The sequence below is a fragment of the Cupressus sempervirens genome, chromosome 2 (assembly GCF_028749045.1).
Source record: "Cupressus sempervirens isolate cs-2001-9-10 chromosome 2, ASM2874904v1, whole genome shotgun sequence".
Taxonomy (NCBI): Eukaryota; Viridiplantae; Streptophyta; class Pinopsida; order Cupressales; family Cupressaceae; genus Cupressus; species Cupressus sempervirens.
In genome coordinates this window covers 233,303,352-233,330,779 of record NC_143119.1, presented here as the reverse complement: position 1 = coordinate 233,330,779, position 27,428 = coordinate 233,303,352, and the positions used below count along the sequence as shown (strand labels likewise).

Here is a 27,428-nt window from a genome sequence, read left to right as displayed (position 1 = left end):
TTGTTAGTTTGTGATGAGTAATCAAGGAAGTATTATACACTCACTATAATTCCTCTACAGAGTTCAAGGTTGGGCGAGGGCCCGAGTGGGGGGTTTGTGGGTGGTAGCCCTTAATGCAGTCATGGTTGACATATATTTTTCTTTGGGCCAATATGTCGTAATTATTCTAGCCTTAATTTTGTAAGGAGAAAAAATATTGTATAAAATGGCTTAGGATTAGAGATTTTATTATGTATGATAACAATGTAGCTTCTTGAAGCAGTATTGAGTTGTAAGGGATTACAAATTGTAATCAAATTGTAATGATTGAATAATAAGAATAAATTGAACTTGTTGTTAGTGGACATAGCCCATGGATTGGGTGAACCACATTAAATCTTTATGTCTTGTGTTCTCTTCTATGTGATTTATTATTTTTCAAATATTGGTTATATTTGCATGTAATTGTTATTTTTATCTCGTTAATCCTAACACACATTTGAAACTACATATGTCATATATACAATTATCACACTTTCCTAATTCCCAATGATGTCTCCCACCATTTCATGCACTGAGTCTGCAAAATCATGTGTGGTGATATTGATATAATCATCTGTTTATTATCAGGTTTGTAAGAATTTAGTATAGCTCTGATACCATATAAGAATTTGCCTAAGGGAAAAATTCACCCAGGTACTAAGAACTCAAACACAAGCACAACTATAGACCAAAAATGGATATGATCAATTAATTAGAGTATGTCCTAATACATTTCTTTTTTAGTATGTGATATACAAACACACTAGGAGTGTCTATATATAAAGGCCTCTTAGGAAGCACCTAGAATGTCTCTAGAAATAACTAGGAGATAAGATAAGCATTAACAACTAAGCACACACCTTATCCAACATTCTAGATGAGTGGATAAGAATGAGAAAGTTGTAGGCACCATGTGCTTAATTAGTGTGCTAACTCCTGTGTTGTAGACAACATGTGCATAAAAGAGGTGTGGACTCCTATGTTGTCAACATGACAATTCACAAGAGTGCACATACTGCTAGGTGGGTAATAAATAAATAATAAAAATATGCATTAACCTAAGTAAACTTAAGTAAGTGTAAATAGTGAATACTTATTTACACCAACACCCCCCCCTTAAGTGCAACTTAGGGGAATGCCCTTAAGCTTACAAAAACTAGGATGAAATGCATGATGGGTCCCGGCTACTAGGCCATGTTAGATACCCATGTACATAATGAAAATGAAATCTCTCATAAAGCGGAGAAAGAGGGAAAACATCATGGGAAAAATCCTCCCCCAAAAAGAGAGATGAAAAGGGATGCATGTATGGATGGAGTAATCAAGACCCCCCCATTACGACATACATCCAGTATATATAAAAGAGAAGATGGAGAAGGACAAAACCCCTTAAGAGGAAAAAGTCTCCCCAAAAAAAGAGAAGAAGGAGATGAGGTAGTCCCCCCCCTTTAAAAGTAGTGTGTCAATCAGTGAGTAATGCTCTGATGTAGAAACTGATCCATGACTGTAGAATGATGTTCCTCCCCTTTGGAAGAAACAAATGCAAGGGTACCTGTGAGATCCATCCCCTATATGGAGAAGGAATCTCTATGATGACTGGTGTCTCTAAAACCTATTCAAGTGTCCTTGTGTTGATGTTGATGATGGTTTCCTCCAAAACTATTGAAGAGAAGTATAGATTGAACAAGGAAGGATGTAGAACTTGTTCTAGGAAACCAATTGTCTTCTCAAATGTGAAAGAGACCTCCTATAGATGTTGTACATAAGTATCCATAATCACGCTAACTTGTGAAGATTGATCATGTAGAGAATATGTAATAATTGTCAAAGAATCTGCCTCAGCAAAGAGAAGTGATAAATCATCAAAGAAGTCTTCCATATCTATTGTGTGTGACTTCAAGAACAGAGCTGAAATGTTTGGCAAGAAGTCATCACCTAGAAGACCATGTATACCCTACAGTGCTGAAGTACATGAATTCTTCACTACGACAAAAGAATAAGTATCTGCCTCAAAAAGAAGATGAATGTCATCAAGAATGTCTCCCACATCTTCAATGTGAGACTCTAAGAATAGGCCTGCAAGGGCGGGAAGGAAGTCTTTGCATGAAGGTAATGGAGGGAGACAAAAATGGTCCTACTGCACTAAATCTGAAGCATCTATGGCTAAAACAAGATCAATATGAGAAACAGGAGCTAGAGGTGTGATCTTATCTGGAGTTGAAGAAACCGTAGCTGGAGTGACTGGATGTAGAATGTCCTCTAGAGATGGAGGATCACAAGGATCTCCATATGCTTCCCAAATAGACATCCAAATATCATAAGGAAAATGTGCCAATCTAAGAGGAGCAAAAGATTCCTTACTCATACTTTTACGTAGAAATTGATGAAAGGTTGATAATATATGTCTAATTAAAATGCGGTGGCATTGAATAGAGATAAGGAAGCAATTATGGATGTTCTCTTAGATGGTCAATTATCAAAGTACTCCATTTGTGATAGTTCCTTGGTTTCAATTATGGTATAATACCAGATTGACAAATCTGACAAGACTCCATGAGATCAATCAATGAACCCCCAAAGAATCAAAGAACCCCCCCAATGAATGATTTAGGCACTTGATAGCCACTTGCCAATTTAGGGCCTATTTCTGAAAGTAGTATTTCTATCTACAAAACTTATAATATAATTGTAGATATGAAAAGTAGACTAAAAAAATGCACTTTCAAAAAAATAGAACCTGATTTGGAGTCCAGATGAGCCTATACTAAGCATTTTAAGTGGCAAAATTTACGATTTGCGAGTTGCAGAAAAATTCATGAACAAAGATCTCAAACCACTTGCACCAATGTTTAGATCACGAAATTCTACCCAAAAAAAAAAAAAAAATCTTGCAAAAAGGAGTCTGTATGAGGAAGATATCATTGTTTGAAATTTGTTGCTATTGTTATTTTTTTCTGAATCATTAGTGCACCTCCAAAAATCAAATGGCTCTATATTTTGCCTCAGATGTCCGATTTGGATGAAACAAAATCCAATTTGGGGATTTTTGGACCTTTTAAATGTGATGCAAATATTTGATTTGCACCAATAAGCTTTTGGATGAAACAAAATCCAATCTAGGGGTTTTTGGACCTTCTGAATGTGATGCAAATATTTGATTTGCACCAGCAAGCTTCACTTCACCTACAAAAAATCTCTCCTATGGCCCTATGGCCAAAAAAAAATTGGAAAGTAATGCAGATCCAAAAAAAATAGTAGAGATGCAAATGAAAAAAAAGCAGATTTGAAAATTAAATGTATAGATCTGAAATGATCATACCAATTCTGCAAATCAATCCTTCGGGTGTTGGTTTGCAAAAATAAAATTGCCTCACAATCGACTTTGGCCTGAGATAGGCATATTTATTGCTAATTTTCACCAAATCAGTGTTCTGGATGCAATGGTGAGGTCAAATCTAGCGCTGGACACTCCCAATTTCTACGATACTCCAAAGTCAGGCTACAATGATGAAGCAAGATGATGGTCTTGAACGACTTTGTGAAGAGGAATTCTCCAAGAGCTCTGATACCATGTAAGATTTTGGTATAGCTCTGATACCATGTAAGAATTTTCCTAAGGGAAAAATTCACCCAGGAACAAAGAACTCAAACACAAGCACAACTGTAGACCAAAAATGGATATGATCAATTAATCAGAGTATGTCCTAATACATTGATCTATTTAGTATGTGATATACAAACACACTAGGAGTGCATGTATATAAAGGCCTCTCAGGAAGCACCTAGAATGTCTCTAGAAACAACTAGGAGATAAGATAAGCATTGAAAACTAAGCACACACCTTATCTATCATTCTAAATGAGTGGATCAAAATGAGAACATTGTAGACATTATGTGCTTAATTAGTGTGCTAACTTCTATGTTGTAGACAACATGTGCATAAAAGAGGTGTGGACTCCTATGTTGTCAACATGACAATTCACAAGAGTGCACATACTCCTAGGTGGGTAATAAATAAATAATAAAAATATGCATTAACCTAAGTAAACTTAAGTAAGTGTAAATAGTGAATACTTATTTACACCAATAAAGTGAACAACATCTTTATTAGTTTAAGTATCATCAATACCAATTGTTTCATTCGAATCCTTGATATTATAAATCTATCTCCATATCACCTATGAGTCTTTTTCAACTAATTTTAGATAATTCGATAAAATATATATGGCTCTATGCTTTTGTACAAATCTATTCTTTTGTTTTTCCATAACTTCAGTAATATCTTCCAAACCAAATCTTGGCATAAGGTTTGCCAATACTCTACTTCTCATTTCCTTCTCTGTTCTCATGGCATTTTTTCACCGATTGTTAATCCTTTGATAAAGTTCATCAAGAATTTGGTCTCTAATTTCTAGTGGTGCATATTTGAATTTTTTCATCATGAAAATTAAAGCATCTTCTATTCTCTTCTTGTCTTCATCACTCATCAATTCATATTTATAATATTTGAAAGTTCCTAGGCCACTACTCTCACTAATAACATGTACAATTTGATCTATAGTCTTGGGCCTTTTGTATGCATCAACTCAAGTATGGCTTACCCCATCAAACTTAATTTTCTCGTTGTCATAAATATAATCATCATCTTTTACTATGAGATTATGTCTCCTTATCTTAGTCTATTTTCTAGATGACTCGAGGGCTTGCTTCCTTTTCTAATAAGTCTTCACTTGTGGTACAATTGGCTTCATGATCTTATCAATACCTTTCTTTAATGTTGGAGTGGCTTCCTATGTAGCTCAAGTTCTAGATCTTGTAGTCATAGGGCTTATAAGGGTAGCTGAAGACCTTTTCTTTTCTTTTACTAATTGTGGCTCAGAAATAACAAATGCTTTTCCTTTTCCTTCTTCTCATGCTTCATCTTTGCCTTTTCCTTCAATGATCATTAGAGGCTTGTCAAATTCATCACCACCAAATGTGCTCTCAACTGAACTTAACATCTTTAATTTCTTCTCAATGTTGGTGAACACAATATCTATTTTTATTGTCTCATTGGTCTCTTCATATGTGCCAAATCAAGGGGCCTCCTTATTCATGGGTTCATTTAACAAAGCTTCAATGGCCTTAGTTTCCTAATTTGTATTTACTTCATAATCCATGGACTCTATCCATGCAACCCTTGGTAGAACAATTTTAATAAGTGTATTATTAGTGTACACTTAGTGTTAACAAGAAAAGAAACATCTTCATGATATTTCTCAACCAAGGTAGGAGGTATCTTGAACCTTTGATTCATTCTCAAAGTACTCACTTATAACACTCTCAAAATTATCTCATAATCCCTAAATATACTCATTAATTTGATAAATAACTTGGGAATTTGATTTCTAGTTTTCTATCCTAACTAATGGAAAAAAATTTGTGCATATATAAGAATCTATACATACCAAAAATGAATCAAACTTGCATGTATTTGTCCTAGAAACTTAGATATTCTTCAAGTTGTTTACAAGTTACTTGAGTTGTAGCTCTGCAATGCCACATGTGTGTCATTTCTTCACAATTTTATAACCTATATATATTGTTATGCATGGTACATTGTTCAACCTTCTTGATTGAAAGATTCTTTATGCAACCACATACACTTTGGATTTTATTTCCAAATCTATTATGGTATCCACTCTTAGACCTCTTATGTCCAACTATGCTTTTGTGTTCTCCTCAATCTCAATTTTTGATGTCGTCTGGATGGTTTTTACCTTTTTAATAATAGGGTACTTGATAACCATATGAATATCGTATTTAGTAATCTTCACAATTTCATCCAACCACATGTGCATCTCATAATCCATTTTATTTTGAACTCTTTTAGAAATTGTAGGACATTAACGAGACTTGTTGATTCCATATGCTTATACTTGTCTTTCAACTTTCCATTAATACACATCTCTACATACACCTCTCACAATTCATGATCTCCAACTTCACCAATTTTATAGTGATACAAATATCGAATATCATTAACAAGTAAAACCTAGGTGGAATTGTAGATAGGGCACCCACCTTTTATGTTTGTGTGGTAATTTCTAGATATAATTTTTATTTTAGCTCTTCACATGCATCTTTATGAATCAATTTTAGTGGAGTCACCTTTCCATTGGTCTAACTCTTCGCACTGGTAGAGCTTGCAACCATTTTTGCTAGGCAGGGTTTTGGTAAGTGCTTGACAATTCACTTAGTTTTCTTTCAACTCACTTTGCACATGAATTATATGATAAATTCTCACTTAAAAATCTTTGGCAAATGATTCTTCTCTCAAATCACTTGAATTTACTTTTTCTCTTTGAAATATAGGGTAAGAAAATGAAGATTGAAAATACAATATATATGAAATGAAGTTATCTTTTCGACTATTTGGGTACATTAAATGCATTGTACTCTACATTCTAGCATATTTAATGAACTTAATTACCATTAGTTTAAAATAATAAACTTAACTAAAACTTAGGTAAAGCATCATCATACAATTTGTATTACTAGCTCAAATGTCACTACTAGCATCTAGTTGTTGACAAACTTGGTAAAGTTGACTAATTGCAATATTTTCATACCCCAACTATTTTCTTTTCACATCTAGTATTATGCAAATATGGACTTTCTTCCATTTCATTCTAGAAATTAGTGTAAGATAAAAAATAATAATCATGCAATTCCTTGTCTTCTCCTAAGGCTTAGTTGGAGTCAATGCATGCACCTAATCCATTGGATGAGGTGTCACCATTTGTTGCACTAGATGTCTCATTTTCTAATGATTTCCATCTTCATGTCATTCATTTTTTCACTAATTTCATCCACACTCTTTCCTTTACATTTTTTATCTCCTTCTTTTGGCGTTGACACCCAATTTCTACAAGTTTTTCTTAGATGATTGAAATTGTGACAATGATAACATGTCATTCTGATACTTCTTCAATTACCAGATCTTCCTCCAAAGTGTAATCTCATGCAATTTTCAGCAATATGACCATACTTCCCACGTGTAGTACATGAATACCATGTTTTGTAGTCCCAATTGATTGTGCTACCTTTCTTCCTTAATTTCTAGTTGTACTTCATCAATGATTTGCACTATTGTGACTTGTCACCAAACTTATTGCAATTATAACAGTAACCATGAAATGCATACTTCCTAGGTGACTAACTAAACTTGGATCTACATTCAAATGCTTGATGTCCATACTTATTACAATGATAATAATAACTATCAAATTTAGGAGTGTCATTTCTCTTACCATTTTTTCACTTACATACATTTGTTGTGTGTCCATGCTTTCCATAATGACAACATGTTATTTTATTTGGCTTTGGATTGGTGTACATACTTCTTTACTCATCTTGCTTTGATGATTCACCTTTCTTAGTTGTAGAGTGCTTGGTATAGCGTAAGATAGTTGTATCTCTTGCTCACCTTTGTCCTTTGAGTTGTTCATCTAGTATTTTGATACTTTCTTGTGATTTCTTCATTCTTTCAATTAGTTCTTTCTCAAGTTTTAGTTCACTCTATAGTCTTTCATTTTGAGTCCTTAACTCAACACTTTCTTCCATCTTCCTAATCATTTCATGATTTGTATCGAGTAGTTGGTTTGTCATGTCAAATTGATTTTGTGTTAATCGTGAATTCTCTTCATCTTTGGCATCCATTCTTGTAGTAATTTGTCTCTTGTCTTCTTCCATCATTTGTTTTTCATCCTTAGGATTTCTCTTTTGTTCCATTACTGCACACATTCTTATATAGACTACAATTTCTTCTCCCTTTTTAGTGATTTGACCTTCTTGGTAAGACTATGGTGTTTCTCCATTAGATTATCTATGGTGGCATTAGATTCATCACATGTTTCCATCAAAGGACTCTTCTATGACTTTCTCTTGGTAGTAGTCTCATTGGTTTGTTGGGAAACTTATTTTCTCCTATTTAAGGATTGCTTCAAGTTGTTCATTAGTTCATTGATTTGATTCATGACCATCCTCAACTCTAGTATCTGATTCACAATAGTCTTATCTAACCTATACTTCTCCATGACTCTGATCTTTTACTCTCAAGTACTAAAACTTTCAATCACGAGAACTAGGATCTGATACCAATTATTGGAATAGTGGTGATGTATAGGATGCTAAGAGAGGGGGGTGAATCAGTGTCCTCTAAAAATTTTTCCTTTAACCAGATTTATAACTTTCCTTATCTAACTTATATAACTTGATAATCAATATCCTCTGATCACATTACTTAGTAAATGAAAGTATCATAACTAATTTAAAATTTACCAACTTAAAAAAATAATCTCATGAAATGTACAACATAACATATTCATTTGTATCACAAAAACCCTTGGTTAGAGGGAAAACTGTAGTGGGAATGGTACCCACAAATCCATCATTATTGTTGTAAGAGGGTGCCTTGTTAGTGCTATGTTTAATCACTTTGGATGACTTACTCAGTTGGGAGTATACAATAAGATCTGTAAAGATCTACCATTTTCAAGGATTTTACAACACTCTTCAAGTGTGTCCTTGGTTAAGAGATTACAAATAAGATTGTTAAGTCCACCTTTTTCAAGGATTTAGAAAACTATTATAGTGGTTAAACAATAGCAACAATGATCTATACAATAGAAACTTAACTTACTTTTCTTGATTAGTTCCCTCTTTTTCTTTGAACTTATCACCTTCCTGTGATACATTTGTAATTCATTCCAAAAACATTCTTGGGGGCTATGCCCTAAATCCCTGACAATCATGTCATGGCGACCACAGTTGTATTAGGGGTAGCCACCCTTAAACCCCCACTCAAGGCGCAACCTGACCTCATACCCTGTCAAGGAATTATGGTGAGTCTATAGTACTTCCCTAACCAATCACCACAAACTAACACTGAGAAACTAAAGAAAAATGAAGATATCACAATAATTATAGAGTCAACACATGCCCACATACCTAGATTTCAGCTAGTCATTCTACTTATCAAAGAATTCCCCAAGCCCAAGGAAAAAGATGTAAATGATATACCTTTTGGTTCCTTGCACATTTTGTCAGTCACTATTGTGAATATCAAGCAACATCCACAACATGAAAAAGGGGGAGATACAAAAGTTAGTACTGGAAATGAGAAAACTGAAACTAAACATGCTCAAACTTGAGAAAACTCCATAGAGCACAATGTAGACATTTCTACTACAGGTGATCTAGCACCAACCCATGGACCTTTGAGTGAGGGAATGATCAGGAAAGTCTAATTAATACTTGAAAAAGAATAAAAGATTTGAGGATTTACTTTTCTAAGAATTCATCAAGTTTTTCTATTGATCCAATATTTTACAAACAACACTTTTAAGATTACCTGAGGCTAAAGTGCAGTATATATAGAGTGATGAACAAAAGAACAATGAAGAAAATGATACATCACCGAGCATGGAAATTTTACCATTTGTACCACAACTATCCAATGTCAAAATGCCAAAATAAGAGAAGTATCACAAACAAAAACTAGAATCATATTGCCAAATCTAGAAATTCAAGTTCCACCACCACAACATGTTTCACCAAGCACCAAAAAAGGAATGAAGCTCAAAAGGAAGAAGGATTCACATACATTTAGGTCAAACCCAGTAACTTTAGAATAAGAAATTAGTATACCGAGCTGGAATCCAAATACTTTGGATGATGAGTGAATGGCTATTTATACTGAGATATGTGAAGGCAAGAAGGAGCAAGAAATATTGAGAAGAGAGAACAAATAGAAGAAAGTGCTACATGATGTGAAGGATATACTTTTGGAAGCAGTGCTAGAGATTAAATTTAATGACAAATCCCCTATCTTGGATCAACTTGTCCAAATCATTGATTAATTAAATGATCTAGATATTGACACAAACTCACTATTATGCAAAGAAGTGATAAGAGAATTGAAAATAGGGCATTAGAGAAAGTCTCTACCAAGATTGCTATTGAGAAAGAGAATTCATCCACTTTTGTTATTGCATTAGAGACTGTTGTACCAAATATTTTGTCATTATTTCAAAAATTATTTGATATTCCATACATCACCAAAGAGGTCAAGAGTAAATTATGGAAAATAGATGAAGACATGAAGTCTAGGGCATATGAGCTCAAAAAAAACCCGAGCACTTCACCATGACACTATACTCAAGTGAGATTTCTCACATGACTTCAGAATGAGTTTCTATAAGAGGAGAGCATCCTGAGAAAAGAAATAAATGAAAGTCAAGGTTTGCTACTACCTCATTTGGAAGTTACGAAAACTCATATATTAGTTATGTTAAGGTTCTCATAGACACCCTGAGTCTTTCTATGGCTGATCATATGATTGATCTTGTGACTAAGCTTAAAATTGACAAGCAAAGTCTAGAGCTAATAAGATCTAACTAGGACAATACTCTAGGGATTGTATTGAAGAATCACAAGGATTTTCTTGAAACATTTTGGCTTATCCCCAAAGAAAGTATTTTTCTATACTAAGAATTATTTTGACACAAGTGTCAAAAAAGTGGAAAAAAAATATTTAATCTTACTATATATGTTTGTTTGTATCTTTTTTTAGAGTTATAAGGAGATTTTATATATATTACAAACAAACACAAATTTGAAAAAGATTTACAAAGCACAAGCTATACCAAGGAAGTATATGCATAGGGGGAGCTTGTATAAAGGTCAAGTTATTTGTACATAATGTTTTTGCCACTAATGTCATAGGGGGAGAATGTTTATTCTACAAGTAATCATATTGCCTATTAGTATCAAAATTGTGTATAACAACCAAACTACTATGTTTCCTAAGTAATGAAGGAGGAAATAAGTGAGTATTTCGAAGTATACCCAAGCTCAAGTAATCACTGAGTTTTTCAACTTTTATCGAACTAAAGAATCAAGCAGAGTTATTACCGAGCAATTCGAGTCTATCGAGATACATAGAGGATGCCGAGAAAATATTTACTAAGCGACAATATATTAGAACATTGTATTTACCACGTGATTCAAGGACAACATCAAATTCAGAATTGCCACAAAGTTTATTACTACACAATCCTACCGAGCAAGGAAAATAGTTTATATTGATAGAGGTAAAAATTTGAAATAATTTTCTTGAAGAATGTGAATTGATTGTTTATGATTACAAGGTTGGAAGGACCAATGGAAATAAATATGAAAAGGAAGAAAAGGTTAGATGAGTTTAGAAGCATTTATTGTGACCATAGAACAAATCTAAAATGTTCTAAAACCTTAACTAGGTCAAGCATCAAAATGAAAAAAGGAAAACTATAAAAGGAGCAGTAAAGAACATTTTAGAAGGTGTTGATGGTGTGATAAATAAGTGAATGTTTTTTAATGAAGTATTGAAGAAAGGAAGATATATCAAGGTTTAGCACAAAGGTCAAAGTTTCAAGACAAATATAGATTTGGAATAAATTACTAATCTATCACATGAAGGTTATAAGTTCAAAGAAGAAGAGGGATCTAATCAAGAAAGGTAAGTCAAGTTGCTATTATAAAGATCATTGTTGATATTGTTTAACCACTGTAGTAGTTTTCTAAATCCTTGGAAAAGGTTGAGTTAACAGTCTTATATGTAATTTCTTAATTGAGGACACAATTGAAGAATGTTGTTAAATTGTTGAAAAAGGTAGATCCTTTACTCCTAACCAAGTAAGTCATCAAAAGTGAATAAGAATTATAGCCCTAACAAGGTACCCTCTAATTGCAATAGTGATGGATTTGTGGGTACCATCCCCACCTTAGTTTTCCCTTTGACCAAGGGTTTCTGCAATACCAAATGAATGTGTTATGTGTTATATTTGACAAGCTTATTTGTTAAGTTGGTAAATGTTAAATTAGTTATGCTACTTTCATTTACTAAGTATTGTGATAAGAGGATAATGATTTAAATCAAGTTGCATAAGTAAGAAAGGGAAATTTATAAATATGGTTAAAGGAAAAAATTTAGAGGATATTGATTCACACCCCGTAGTATCCTAGCTATCCTTATTATTCCAACACCATCAAGTTATATTCTAGATTACTTGTCCCTTCTACCATTACAACTTCATTTGCTAATAGAAGAGTGTTTCTTGTGCATTAATCTACCATATTCATGTAACTTAAAGCTTCCTTGCATGGTTTTTCCTATGTTGGCCTCACAACATAAAACATCTATAAATTAGCTCTCCTTCCCCTTAGCATAGAAAACTTCAATCTCATAATCACTTATTCTATTTAACATCTTCTTTTTGTGCATAAATCATATTGTATGAATATATATTAAAGTTGTTATTCTATGTATTCAATTTGAATGGACTTCCTACAAGATAATGTATCTATAAATTTAATGTGCATGTAATCACCATGAATGATTGATTGAATAAGTATGATATTTGAATCATGATACTCCAATTTATAGGTCTCAAAAGTAGTCACACAATTATCCTACATCAAACTCCTCCTAGTTAGTCCAATGAAAAATCCATTTACCACAAATTATTTCTTTAGATTTGGTACTTGCAATATTATTGTGGTGGTAAGGGTTTGTTTCAATAGTTGGAAGGTAGACTTGCACTTTTTGGTCCACGAAAGTCTTTTTTTCTTTCCCTTGGAGAGATTTTATAGGTTATTTGATCTTGAAAATTCTCTATAAACCTATGACAGGACATGCAAAAATACTTTTTCAACAAAAATGATTGCTATGGTAAATCCATGTTGTTGAAGTATTTGTATTAAATAAAGGAGAGGAAAGTTCCTCACATTGATTTACAAAGATGATGTTTCTAAAAGAAATAATTGTGAACCAAAGATGGAAATTTAAAAAACTACCTAATAAAATAAAGACTAATTAAGATGACCATTAAAGAAGCATCATAATATTTTAATTTACTCCCTTCCCCACTCGCGCCTCCCCCCAATGGTCATCATCTAATTGATGTATTTTGGTCACAAATTTTGCAAACATTATGTTTGTTGAGCCCCTCCTTCGATATGAAAAAATATAAATGACCAAGAATCAAAATTCATTCAAAAAATAATAGAGAAGGGTGCCCCCTTCTTCAAAAAGATCTACAAAAAGAGACAATACAGTATGCCATTGAGATTGGTCTGCCACCAACCCTCCCAAAACCAACAAATTATTTTCATAAGGTTAGGCCACAATAATGATTCCTACTTTTTGGCCAACTTTGACACTAAAATAGATCATTTTCAAAAAATCTTGACTTTCAAATGTGTATTACTAAAAAACCATAAAGAATTTGAAGATGATGTAAACTAGTGATTTGTAGCATTTTTTGTTTATTTTCTAAAACAATTTCAAATTTTTTTTTTCTAAAGTGATTGAAGTCCATTATATTATCTCCTTTGAGAAGTGGTATATAAGAAAAATCAACATTTTTAAAGAGTGATGATCATTTTGTTCAACATAATATCTTTTTTTAAAATTTGATAATGATAAAATTCTTTCAAGGTTAGAATGGTAACATCAATACTCAGGCATTTTAGTCGGTTTTATTCAATTTTGTTAAAATTTGCAAATTCTATTCAATGACAAAGTGACATTAATGATAAATTCACAAGAAACACTCTTCTATTAGCAAATGAAGTTGTAATGGTAGAAGGGACAAGTAATCTAGAATATAACTTGGTGGTGTTGGAATAGTAAGGATAGCTAGGATAATGTAGAGGGGTGAATCAATATCCTCTAAAACTTTTTGTTTTAACCAGATTTAGAACTTTCCCTTTCTTATTTATGCAACTTGATAATCATTATCCTCTTATCACAATACTTAGTAAATGAAATTAGCATAACTAATTTAACATTTACCAACTTAAACAAATAAGCTTGTCAAATATAACACATAACACGTTCATTTGGTATTGTAGAAACCCTTGTTCAAAGGGAAAATTGTGGTGGGTATGGTACCCAAAAATCTATCACTACTGCAGTTAGAGGGTACCTTGTTAGGGCTACAATGCTTATACAATAATGCTACCCACATTCCATCACCAAGAAATCAGATAGAAAGTGGGGTTGGAAATACTAACAGGCTTCAAATGAAGCTAAGCATTCTGATGCAGGAGCATCTTGGGTTTTCTTAGTGGCTACTTTGGAGTTCATGGGAGAAGGCCCAATAGTTTCTTTGGAGGGTTCTTGGACTGGTACTTAGTGGATGAAGAGGTGCTCGCTAGAGGTTACTCGGTCATCTCTTGGAAGTTCTTGGTTGAGAAGTTGGTGGATGAATGGACTTGGTGAGCTTGGAGGTGTTCGGTTGTCAAAGGAGCTCGACATAGCTTGGGGGAACTTGGTCTTCGAAGGAGCTTAGTGATGCTTGCAAGAACATGATACACGCTGGGAGCTTAGTGTATCTTGGTTGTAGTGTTGCTCGAGTTGCTCAGTCTTTGAAGGGACTTGGTCTGCAAAGGAGGAACTCGATAATAGTGTTGCTTGAGTTACTTGGTTATTGGTGGAACTTGGCATATACTTGCAAGCTTGGTTTGGTTTGCATGGTTTGGTTGTAGTGTTTCCTAAGTTGTCTCTGTCAATGATGGATCTCAATTATGCTTGGTGGAATGTTAATGCTCGGTGGTGGTTTCTGACACTCAATTTTTTCTTGGTCTCTATGGTGCCCGAGTTGTCTGTGAGCTAACTTTGACATTTAATTTGTGTATGGGTATTTAATTTGTGTTGCATCTGACTTGTGGGTTGCATGGACATTTAATGTAAGGGTTTATTCTAATTTTTAATGGGCTAGGCCAACTTGTGGCTTAGATGGGTATAAGTAGGGGTTCTTGTGGAGTTTATAGGCATTCATTCATTTTTGGAGGAGTGAATCACAGATGGTAGGATTCATCCAACTTGGAGAAGAGGATGAAGTATACAAGCAAAATTTGAGAAGGGCTGGTAGTTGAGGCTTGGTAAACCAAGAGATTGCTTGGTGCACTTGCGAACACAAGTTGAGATTTCCTTGGGGTTTTTTTCTGGAGTGTAGATCTAGACTAGCTAGTATGGGGTTGGATCTTGATGGATCTTGTAGAACTATTTTGTAATTGGCCTAACCCAGAAGGTCTTACAGTGAGACACATTACATATAAACAATTATTTTATGAATAAAGAGTTGCATTTGGTATCAGATGGTGTATTTTGTGTTGTCTTTCCATTGTGTGGTTATTTGCATGGTTCTAGATTACTTCTAGTAGGGGCACCCTTGGATTCTCACTGCATCAAGTGGTATAAGACCCTACTTATTCCTAAGAGTATAGACCAATCACCAAAGTTAAGGGAGTTTTCACCAGGGCCTTGGGTTGAGAGAAGTTGATCTAAGAAGATCTTGATTTGGTGGTAGATTGTTCTTTCTAGAGTCCTAGATCTCTTGGTTATCAGGTGGCAAATCATGGTTTTGACTTGCAACTGGAGAGGAGTTGTAGATGGATTGATGAATGTGAAGATGGAAGGTTGATCTTGTTGGGGAAAATTGATCTATTGGTAATTTGTTGTAGAGGGTTTGTGAAGATCTTGGGAGATGGCTCCAAGAAGATTGGACCCTAGGATGATTGTGAATCTCCATGATGTGGTGGAGAGGAGGATTTTTGAGATGTCTGCTCAGTTTGAAGCTAGTTTAGCTGATCAAGTTAAGGATGGGATGGGGAGGACATTCTGTAGATGTTTTTAGAGTTGAAGTCTATGGATCAGGAAGAGAGTTGTCTAGCTAGTTAGAAGATTTGTCTATGAGAGAAGATGGCATAACAAGATTGCATACCTCAGGTAACAAAGGTATGTGAGGTTGGTTTTGATCATTTTGTGGAGTTTGATGTGAAACTTGTAGAGCAATTGGTAGTTGTTGCTAAAATACTTGAGCTTACCAAGGAGATTTCTAATCTTGTTGATATTGAGATTGAGATTGGTTTTCATGATCAGTTGGTTAAGTCTAACATGGAGATTGTAGAGAACTTGGTTGTGGATGATCTGATTGTTGGCGGTGGTGAGTTGTGTATTACAGAGCATCTTTTTATGAGCAATGAGATTATTGATGTTGTGAGTCTGGCATGTTTTGATGGAGATCTACATATTTTTTCTAATGCAGAGTTTGTTATTATTGGTGTGGATTCACTAGTTACTAATGAGGTTTTGTTGATGAAGCATTCTATTCAGTTTGTTCCTGGGAGTGAGCATGTTGATCGGATGATTGAGATTCTAGTGTTTGACATATGGCTGTAGATGTGGATGTTTTGCATGTTGATTTTCTTGTCCCTGTTGGAGTAGAGGCCTTTGGTGAAGATGAAGATGGTTGTTGATCTTTCTTTGGACATAACAGTGTGGGACACACTTTTCTATTTACCTGGGGAGTCTGATGCAGGAGCATCTTGGGTTTTCTCGATGGTTACTTTGGAGTTCATGGGAGGAGGCTTTAGTTTCTTTGGAGGGTGCTTGGACTGGTACTCGGTTGATGAAGAGGTGCTCAATAGAGGTTACTCAGTCATATCTTGGTAGTTCTTGGTTGAGAACTCAGTGGATGAATAGATTTGGTGATCTTGGAGGTACTCGGTTATCAAAGGAGGTCGACATAGCTTGGGGGCACTCGATCATCGAAGGAGCTCGACGATGTTTGCAAGAACTCGAACATACTAGGAGCTTGGTGTAGCTTGGCTGCAATGTTTCCCAAGTTGCTCATTTATTGAAGGGACTCAATCTACAAAGGAGGAACTCGACACTAGTGTTTCTCGAGTAGCTCGATTATTGGTGGAACTTGGCATATACTTGCGAGCTATGAGCTCAGTTTGGTCTGCATGGTTTGGTTGCAATGTTGCCTAAATTGGATCGATCAATGATGGAGCTCGATTATGCTTGGTGGAATGTTGATATTTGGTGGTGGTTTCTGACGCTCAATTTGGTCTTGGTCTCTGTGGTGCCCAAGTTGTCTATGAGCTAACTTTGGCATTTAATTTCTGTTTTAGCCAACTTGTGGCTTGCATGGGAATTTAATGTAAGGGCTTAATTAAATTTGTAATGGGCTAGAGTGACTTGTGGCTTAGTTGGGTATAAGTAGGGGGTCTTGTGGAGTCTTTAGGCATTCATTCATTTTTGGAGGAGTGAATCAAAGATGGTAGGATTCATCCAGCTTGGAGAAGAGGATGAAGTATAGGAGAAAAATTTGAGAAGGGCTACTGGCTATGGCTTGGTAAACTAGGAGATTGCTTGGTGGGCTTGTGAGAACAAGTTGAGATTTCCTTGGGGTTTTCTTCCAGAGTGTAGATCTAGACTAGCTAGTGTAGGGCTGGCTCTTGACAGATCTTGTAGAGCTGTTTTGTAATTACTTTTTGTAATTGGCCCTAACATGGAAGGCCTTACAGCTGGGCACATTACATATAAATAGTTGTTATATGAATAAAGAGTTGTATTTGGTATCAGATTGTGTATTTTGTATTGTGTTTTGTTGTGTAGTTATTTGCAGGGATCCAGATTACCTCTAGTAAGGATACCTTAAGGGCTTCAATTGAAGCCCATCTACTAGGATGTTCGAGTGAAGCCCTGGGCTTCATTGAAAGCTCCACATGGCACATCAATAGTAGGCTTTGATCGAAGCCCCCCTTGGCACCTCTTGACAACTACAAGGCTTCGATTGATGCCTAGGGCTTTGATTGAAGCCTTGTAGATGCTAAAAAGTGCCAAGGGGGCTTTGATGAAAGCATCCTTGGCACCACATGAAATGGTATTGGGGGGCTTCATTCAAAGCCCTTCCGAAGGCTTCGTTTGAAGCACCCTTCATTCAAAGCCCCTTAATTTTTTCTTTTGCAAATTTTATTAGGTAGTTTTCACCTCAAATTATGCCCTTCTGGGGCTCAAACAATGGCTAAATAGGGTTGTTTTTTTAAAACTAAATATACCACCTTGTTCTACTCTGAATAAGCTTTCCATTGACCATAATTTTATTATAAATTATGTTTATTGTGATGTTTTATTTGTAGTTTTATTAAATATAGATTGTTTGGCCATCTCGCAAGTCTTAGTTTGAAGCTTCAGAAAAAATAGAAGATATACATTTTTTTATAAATATGTTCTACCAAGGTATGTGTGTTACCTTTCTAACAAAACAAGAAAAATTTCATTTCGATCTATACAAAACAAATTATATTAGTCAAAATCAACCTATGTCTAATTTATTGTTAACGTCACTTTGTCATTGAATAGAATCTACATTTTTTAATGAAACTTAACAAAACCAACTAAAATGCCTAGGTATTGATGTTAACATTCTAACCTTGAAAGAATTTTATCATTGTCATAATTTTAAAAAAAAGTTATGTTGATCAAAATGACCTTCACTCTTAAAAAATGTTGATTTTTCTTATATTCCACTTCTCGAAGGAGATAACATAATGGACTTCAATCACGTTGAATTTTTTTTTTTAAATAGTTTTAGAAACTAGACACAAAATGCTACAAATCACTAGTTTACATGTCTTCAAATGCTTTATGATTTTTTAGTAATACACATTTGAAAGTAAAGTTTTTTTTGAAAAGTATCTATTACAGTGTCTTATTCATCTTCATATATCATCACAAACATTCAACTTGATGTTGGATAATTGAGTTGATGTTCCCTCCAAACAAGGATAAACATTCAAGATAGCTAGCACAATTTTGAGGAAAAATCATAAAACCCTCCAAACTTTTCAAATGAGCACGATGCCCTAAAATGAATTGTTAAAGCCACAATATTTTAGGAGAATTTTTGAAGAAAAATTATAAACCCAATAGATAAATTTTAATTAAAAAATTACAAACCCACTAGATAATTTTTGAGGAAAAAATTATAAAAGGCTAGCGATGATTTTTTGAAGGATAAAATAATGAAAACTCACCAAAGAAACCTAGATATGACAAACTTGAGACTTCACATAGTAAAACAATACATGTAAGAACATACAACTCACAAAAAGAACATGCAAGTACATACAACCTTTGAAAATCATAAACTTTTTCCCAAACCAAGAAATCATGGAGTCAAAGCCCTCAACTAGGCTTGATATTTTCAACAAAATGATTCAAAGAGAAATCACAAATTTCATAAAATATCTCTAATGATTTTTATTTTTAAAACTTGAAAAAAAAAATCTTTTGAGAAAAAAATCCACATAAAAAAAGGCACGATTTTTTTCTTAAAAAATTCACCAAACTTTATGAAATCCCATCGACCTGCTCTGATGCCATGTCATGGTAAATCAATGTTGTTCTTGTAGTTGTATTAAACAAAGGATATGAAAGGTCCTTATATAGGTTTACAAAGATGATGTTTCTAAAATAAATAACTGTGAACTAAAGACGGAATGAGAAACCACCTAGAATAAACTAAAGACTAACCAAGATGACCATTAAAGAAATATTATAACATTCCAATACTTATGAGGTAGGCTACTTGACAATAGCTTGGATCTTAAGATCCACTAAAATTTCTTGTTGGTTATAATATATCCTAGATGATGTATCTTGAATTGAAAAGACACTCGGTTAATTTTGTGTAAAAATTTATGCTCCTAATATATAGTACTAGATTCTTAAATGAATCATATGCTTCCGTGGTTCTTTGGAATAAATTAGAATAATGTTCAAGAATACTATTACAAATTTGTTCAAATAGTTAGAAGAACATGATTCATAACAACTTAGAGTGGCAATATCCAGTCTTAAATATTTCTTTATAATATTACCATTCTTGATCCTACATTGGTTATAGTTAACTAAACTTATCTTATATCCATTTTTTCACAAAATTGTGACCCCTTTCATTTGGTCAAATAGATCATCAAAAAATTGTGACCTCTTTCTTTTGGTTGAATAGATTGTCAATTATGTAAGGAAGCTATGTATTTTTTTTTTTAATTAATCAATGCACAAAATTGGAGTTATATTTCTTTTGTCAATAAAGATCTTAGATGATCATGAAGACGCAATAGATCAAGCTTGGTTTTTCTCCGCTATATCTTACAATTGTATTTTATACTCTTATAATCAAGCAGTATTCATTTTCTATGGAGTGAAGCACTTAAGATAGGCTCATCTTGAGAATAAGATAAATTGAGAAATCATACGTTTCTTTTGGAGCAAGTTTAGGAATTCTTCAAGAAAGACAACTATAAAAATGGCACAATTAGATGATCTTAATATTTATCTTTAAAAAGGGCATAATTGGATGATCTTAATAGTTATCTTTAAAAAGAGAACAATTGGATGATCTTTATATTTCTCCTCTCATGAAAAACTTCCCCCTCCTTATAGCTCTCTTCTTGGTACTTGTAGCCTTTGGATTTCCTAGAGCACTACAAGTATCCAATGATTTATTTATTTTAAATAGCATTTTGCTCTCTAAACCAATTCTTCTCAATAATTGTATCATAAAACCCTAGCTTAGTGATCAATGCATCTACTACTCAAGTTTTGTAACACCTAGATGAACTTTTGCTTCCCTTGAGGCTAGAATATATCCTTTGAGTTTTACCAAACCCAAACTCCACTTCCAGCTTTGCTCAACTTAATTTTTTATAATTAACGTTGCATCTAATCAACATATTTGGAGAAAAGCTCTTAATTGGTGCTAAATATGAAAAAACAGCAACGGGGTCGTCCAAGAAAAGTACCTTGAAGTTCAATGGGGGAAGCTTGATCATCTGCTTCATGCCCATGCATTGGTGCATTGATCCTAGCTTGAGCCTTAGTTGTTCTATTCAGACTTTCTGGACATTCATTCTTATAATGATCTCCCCCACAATCCCAACATCCCCCAGCTGGTCCTAACCTTCCTACAACTCCAGCTTTAGAAGAAGTTCCTTGCGACAAAGGCTTTGGTTGTTTTTGCCATTTTGCTCCAAAATTCTTTCGTCCCGTAGTCCCACTTTTCCTCCTGTAATCCTGCATTTTGTAAAGCATCTGGGATTAAAACGCATTTGTTCAAATACCTGCACTCTCACTGCTTTCACAAACAAAATCCGATGACCACGTATTTAACATACCTATCACCATAAAAACACTAGATTCAACAATTACAACAGTAAAAGCTGATAGTCTACAATGTAATATAGACTTCCTAGATCCTGTCTAATGTAAGTTTTACATCTGAATTTCAGCATAAGCATATATTCACATATGATCCAGGCCTAACCATTGATTTAGCCATGCTGCTCTTGTTTGGCACATCATCAACTTGCTTCCTTCTAGTTCTTGAGATCTGCAAGTGGTGAGGAAGTAAATATTAGAAGCATGCAAGGAAATAAACATAAGAAGCATGATCTTGCCATTAAGATGGAAAATAAACTTTACTGCAAGAAACATCCCATGTTTTGGTATGTTGTTTAATCCAGCTCCACTACATATTACAGCAGCAGTCAGACACGGAAAGGTTAATGGTTATAGAGATTCCAACATACCTAGCAGGTAAAGCTCAAATGTAGTATAGAGTGAACTACATCAAGGTATTAATTTTTAAGAAAATGACAAACCCGGTTATCTGCAAGTTCTTTTCCCTTGGAAGCACCAGCTAAATCAGCTTCTGGAAGGACTTGAGGATACCAGCTTCTGTGTTTCTCATATGTTCCATACTGTTTCTGAAATGACAAATTCAAATATTTATGTTGTAAATTCAAAGATCAATTTTTATGAATAAAATTGTATTCTAGAGTACCTTCCATTATGAATTGTGCATGTTGACGAACAAAACAATAGTGTAAGCACAGAGACCTTTTCTTAAGAAGACAAACAACTTACAACTAGTGATGGCCAATGAGATGTGTGTTGGGTCCCTGCACTTTCGCGTGATGAAGATTCACAACACAAAACATTGAATATGGCAATGAGGACGCCTGCATCGAGAGCTGCATAACGTAGCTGAACCAAAGTATTGATATCAGAATTTGATGGTTCCATTGAAATAAAGATAATAGACAAAGAAATAGCGGGAATGTCCACTGTAAGGAAAGCCATGGTGAGGAAAAGCCTCCCTAATGTGAAATCGACTAACATTAAAATAATGAGATGTGCACTTAAAACAGTAAAAACAAAAAAAAGTGAAAAAAAATTTAGTACACAAAATCATACTAAGGGAAGGATTAAGCTTGGGAAAAATAAGTCAATTTTGACTATTTAATATTTTTGGTCTAGGAATTAAGCTCAGTGTGTGATGTTTAAGGTGCTCTGTAATCATTATTGTACTTCAGTAAACACACTACTTTTTTGAAATCTTATTGGTTGAAATCAATTTGTGAAGTCTAGATTAATTATTATTTATATGTGTTAAACAAATTTGAACCCAAGACCTCTCACATGAGAGGCTCATAAGTTATCATTGTGTTGTAGGCTCTTGCCTATATGCTTTAATAATTTTATTATAAAAGACATGAGCCCATTTAAAATACGAGAGTAAGTTCACATTTTTGTTTTTATTACAACAAAATTTAAAATTTAAAATTTAAATATGATTTTTTAAAATTAGATATAACAACTAATTAGACAAATAGATTTTATAATTTCAAGTATAAAAAATGATATTAAAAATTATAAAAAGATTTTTTTATTTTAAAAATTATAATTATTCTTTTATATTATAAATTATATTATTTTTATTGATTTATAATTATAAATAATTATTAAATTTAAATGGCAAGTACTAGTCACTATGTGGCACTTGTTACATACAACGAATACAATGAACTACAAATTCTAGTATAGGTTCAAATTGTGTTACAATCAACCTAATTTTTAACACCACTTGAATTCAATTCTTAACGAATCTTGCTACCATTTATGTCCACCGCAATTCATTATAGAATTTGGTATGTCAATTGTCATTACGTAAACTAGCCAACCAACTCACATTCATCCAAATGATGCTCATCATACTTTGACACTATACTTAGCACCATACTTTACTATACTTGGCACTAGCACTATACTATGACATTGGTACTAACACTACTATGGTTCACAATTAATAATGGTATGAGACCAGTTTTTTATCACTTCTATTATCATTTATTTAGAAAAGTTTTTATAAATTTTTTAAACTTTAATTTTAACAAGTGTCACATAATAGCTAGTACTTACCCTTTAAATTTAATAATTGTTTATAGTTATAAATTAATACAATAACAACCTTTCAAGACTGGATCCCATCGCCTCTCTAAATCTAAGAATAGCATACCCAAAGTACGCTTTTTATGCCCGCTCATGCGATGTTCGATTTATTCATCCATTTGTAATGTCAGTAGTTTTACCCAACTTTAACTAACTTTGAAATCGAACGATTAAGGGGTCAAGCAACAAGCAAAAGTTAGCATTCATCCTCACCCTGGAAATGAAGGTTCGAATGAAAGTAAGCGCGACTTATATTTATGCAACTGTTTCGGGAACCTTATCGTGGGCATCCTTCAGCCATCGGAACACTATATAATCACGAGAGGAGCTTAATACCGAGCGTGGGATTGTCGGTGGGCAGCTTCTTCGGCGTCAGTTTATTTAATGCATTTTTTTAAGCCATCTATTTCTATGTGTAGAAAACATTTGGGAGTATAGACAGTCTATTTGGCTGTGTGGATATTCTCTTTAGTGAGCTTTATATCTGTCGGAATTAAGTTACGTGCTCTTAAATTTATATGCCATTTACAGAGCATGCGGAAATTTTGCATTGTGGAGTCTAGGTGATTCTATCTCTGCCGCCATATTTTCCTTCTTTGGGTGAAATGATATGGATGCCCTGGTCGCCTACATTAATGCAATCGGAATATTTTTGGTCGAAATTATTTTGATAATTCTGGTAGATGTGAGTCATTGCTGAAGAGTTCGAAACCGCTGAAGTTTTGAGTTTGGCCGGAGGTAATTCAAGGGCACCAATATTTTAAGGCAGCGGATCCTTTGTGTTAGCGGCTTCCCATGTGCTGGCCACGTGGCGAGCAAAAGCAGCAGCGTAGAGATACCTTTGGCATGAAAATGTATGGTATTGCTTATGCTCTGAACTGAGAGAGAGCTAACATTAGAATGATTTGATAATAATAATTTGGGAAGTGGGGATTCCGAACATAAGGTGCTTGTTATACATCTTTCAGCACACGGCAACATTGTGTTATAATGTATGATACTTCTGGATGTCAATAGTGGCAGATTAAATTGAAATAGTGATAACATTGTTTGTCGTTGACATCTTTCATTGGTCAGTTTAGATGTTTATTTCTGTAACTCTGAGGAAGATTCACAAGGACATAAATACAAATCTGCGAGCTGATTGTTTGACATAATTCTGAGAAGGTAAGAGTAAATTTTTTGTCAAGAGTTCCCTCGGGTTCTTACATTATGCTAGCGGTCACTATAGCACAGGACAAGAAGATAGCTGACAATGTCACTAAGGTCACAATGTGATGTATTTTGGAATGATAAATTAATTTCCCCTCCCCTAACACTGTCAGCAGAGACCAGCCGACCAGGACTGTCTTCAGCTACACAATGCTATCTTCAACCCCATGCTGATATCACCAACTTTATCTCATCTCATCTGCTCTGATAACTGATGCATCTAACTATGATCTACAGTCTATGTAGAATTTAATATGTATTCTGCCAATAATTTGAATGAATGAGAATCCGATCTCAAAGTTCATATGTGAGTCTCTCCTCTGATCCATGTTTCTTTCAAAATATGTAGAGAGCTACTTCTTCCTACATGGACAAACTCATCACCTATGGCCTAAAGGCAATTATAGTTGGAATCCACTTGGTTAGGTAGGTTCACTATTTGGGTATTCTCTCTTGAACCCATATGACCCTTGCGATGGAGTGGACCCCCTGTGTAGTGAGGGCTACATTGAATTCTCTATCCACTTGATTCTTGATCTATTGAATCATCAGTTGAAACTACAACTTTGGCCTTTACAAGATTGTTCCTAGGGAATTTTGTTGGGTCCACTTGGTCGGGGTGGACTATGCAGTGATTCATTTGGTTGGGTTTGTTGCATCCCACAATAATTCAAAAAGGGAATCCGGACAGTCAAGATGATGACATGATCATTTCTGTTCATATTATTCTTGAGGTATTTGAAGCTATGATCCTCTTGGTTTTTTAATTTAATGAATTGTAATAGAGTAAACATAACTATTTTTCTGCTGTTTGCATATGGTTATTGTATGAATACATGCTAATTTTATCTTGTTACCAGAATAATTGCTCTCATTGCAGGATTTTACAAATTTGCACAATCTATATATTGGTCAGATAGAATATGATGAAATTGAAGAAGATAAAGTTAGAAGCAGCAGAGTCAGCGATAGCCAGGGAGCACCCCACATCACTAGAGCCCTCGGCAGCTATAGGGGAGGATGTCGAGACATACTTAGTGGACGTGGTGACTCGAGGTCGCCAAGTAGTAGTTTCAGCACAGAGACGTGCTTTGGAGGCAATAGTGCTAGATTTAGAGAAGGTTTTGTCATTCATGCAGGTTGGTTGTCCAGCAGCCTTCTCAGTATGTTTCGAGCCATAGGGATGGCCGAATACAGAGACCCTTGAGATGCAGCAGGAGTGGACTGCTAAGGAGCCTGTAGTGGAGAACCTGACACGAGAGATAGTACAAGTGTATGAGGAGGCATACTTTGCTCTACGAAAGAGTGAGGCGGATTAGGTAGCAGCAATGAGGGCTCGGGAGGAGACAACTACCAAATTAGCCGTAGTAGAAACCAGTTTGGCCGCATAGCAGGCAGCTTGGGAGAAAGAGCAAGCAACACTCATTACTGAGAGGGAATCAGAGAAGGCAACATTCGTATCTCAATTGGGGGACGTGAAGAGGGAGTCGGATGGAAAGGAGGTGGAGCTCCGAAACATAACTGATATAATGAAGAGAGCATTAGAACTTTAGATGCAAGCTAAGGTGGATTTGGATGCCCGGATGTAGTAGGTACACAAGTTGCGGGCACAGTTGAATGAGTTACTGGCACAGAGGACATCAGCTACACCAACCCTACCAAGGACACACCCCTCTTCTTAGTTTTGTTTTGAGTCTTGATGTACTTAGTAGTTTAGTTGTCTCTATTTTGTTGTCCGGAGCTTTTCTTTTGGAGGCGATGAGGTTGTCGGTAAAAACTATACTGTAGTGGACAGGATTAGTTAGTGTCCGAAGGGTTGTGTGACAGTTGAGTCGCCCCTTCAGGAGATATATGTACATCATCCGAATGTTATTATGAAGCATCATTGTAATTGTGATTGTATATCTGCTTATATGAAGAAAGTACTATCTTGTTCTGTGTTACATTCTAGTCTCTTAATGCAATAATTATCTGTTTACCTTGTACGGTAGACAGTAACTAGCCAAGGTGCCACATAGGCCAACTGATGTGACATGTTGAGTAGTATACAAGATATATCCACGATATTTTTACTCAACTTTGCAGTAACAGTGGGACAATATGGGTATTCAATCAATCTAATTTTTATAGGTTGTCCAAATCTTATCCCTTGGTATGCTCAACATCATCATAAACCATTAAATGTACTCTGAAGCAAATCTGGAAAGGCTTGACTAAGTAGCAGCAATTAGTAGTGAAGGTCTGGAAAAATTGCAAGTAGTTTGAAAAACTTTTCTGAACAATAGCAAACAAACCTGGAAGAGTCTTCAAATTCCTAAAATATGGGAAACTGCAGACACGTGATATGACTTGATACCATACAACCACAAAATTTGAAACAAGATCCCAGGAAGATAATGCCCAGATGACTCAAAAACATTCTGGGACAGGGAGGAAGAGTAAAATTAACATCCGGAATATTAAATTCATCCTCCACAAAGAGAAGGAAATCATCTATGCATGGATCCGTATACTCTTGTCCTTCAAATCACTGATAGGTGAAAACAGGAGCAGGGTAAGGTGCTGAAATCACTCAAGAAAAACACTCAAAATTTGATCCCATATGCCCACAAGTTTTGAAACAAGATCCCAGGAAGATAAAGCCTAGATTACTCAAAAATGTTATGAGACGGGGAGGAAGAGTAAAATTAACATCTGCAATATTAAATTCATCCTTCACAAAGAGAAATAAATCATCTATGCATGGATCCATAGACTCTCATCTTTCCTATAACTGATAGGTGAAAAGCAGTAGCAGTGTAAGGTGCTGAAATCACTCAAGAAAAGCATTTAAAATATATGGTGCAGTGAACTATATCTCTCCACTCTTGGAGGAGAATTGTCTGGCCATATTCCCCAGAGTCGATGATCAAAACAATGGCAGGGGAAGTATGAGTAATGAGCTGCAGAATTCAATGTTAATTGATTACAGGTGTCCTCATCCTTCGAAGAGGGTAATAAATATCTTTGAAAGTACCTA

General features: G+C 34.7%; 1 protein-coding gene and 1 long non-coding RNA gene across 7 annotated transcripts in view; one reads left to right on the top strand and one right to left on the bottom strand.

Annotated features, from left to right (window-relative positions):
• Positions 1 to 27,428, bottom strand: part of LOC149571899 (uncharacterized) — a 78,178-nt gene that overhangs the window by 17,209 nt on the left and 33,541 nt on the right. For 3 of the 6 annotated variants that reach the window (XM_089813303.1, XM_089813302.1, XM_089813304.1), the window contains 6 exons: positions 21,833 to 21,952; positions 21,568 to 21,672; positions 21,231 to 21,296; positions 20,710 to 20,980; positions 9,085 to 9,114; positions 8,348 to 8,890 (listed from right to left, as the gene is read on the bottom strand). In XM_089813303.1, the coding sequence (XP_089669429.1) occupies positions 8,838 to 8,890; positions 9,085 to 9,114; positions 20,710 to 20,980; positions 21,231 to 21,296; positions 21,568 to 21,672; positions 21,833 to 21,952 (645 nt within the window). In that variant the 3' untranslated portion in view covers positions 8,348 to 8,837. Of the gene's footprint in view, positions 1 to 8,347; positions 8,891 to 9,084; positions 9,115 to 20,709; positions 20,981 to 21,230; positions 21,297 to 21,567; positions 21,673 to 21,832; positions 21,953 to 27,428 lie in introns of those variants that run through there. The other 3 variants (XM_089813306.1, XM_089813305.1, XM_089813307.1) reach the window with 2 other exon arrangements.
• On the top strand, positions 23,443 to 26,352 carry LOC149571900 (uncharacterized). The gene is made up of 2 exons (XR_016359883.1): positions 23,443 to 25,143; positions 25,270 to 26,352. It is a non-coding gene; the product is annotated as an uncharacterized LOC149571900 (long non-coding RNA).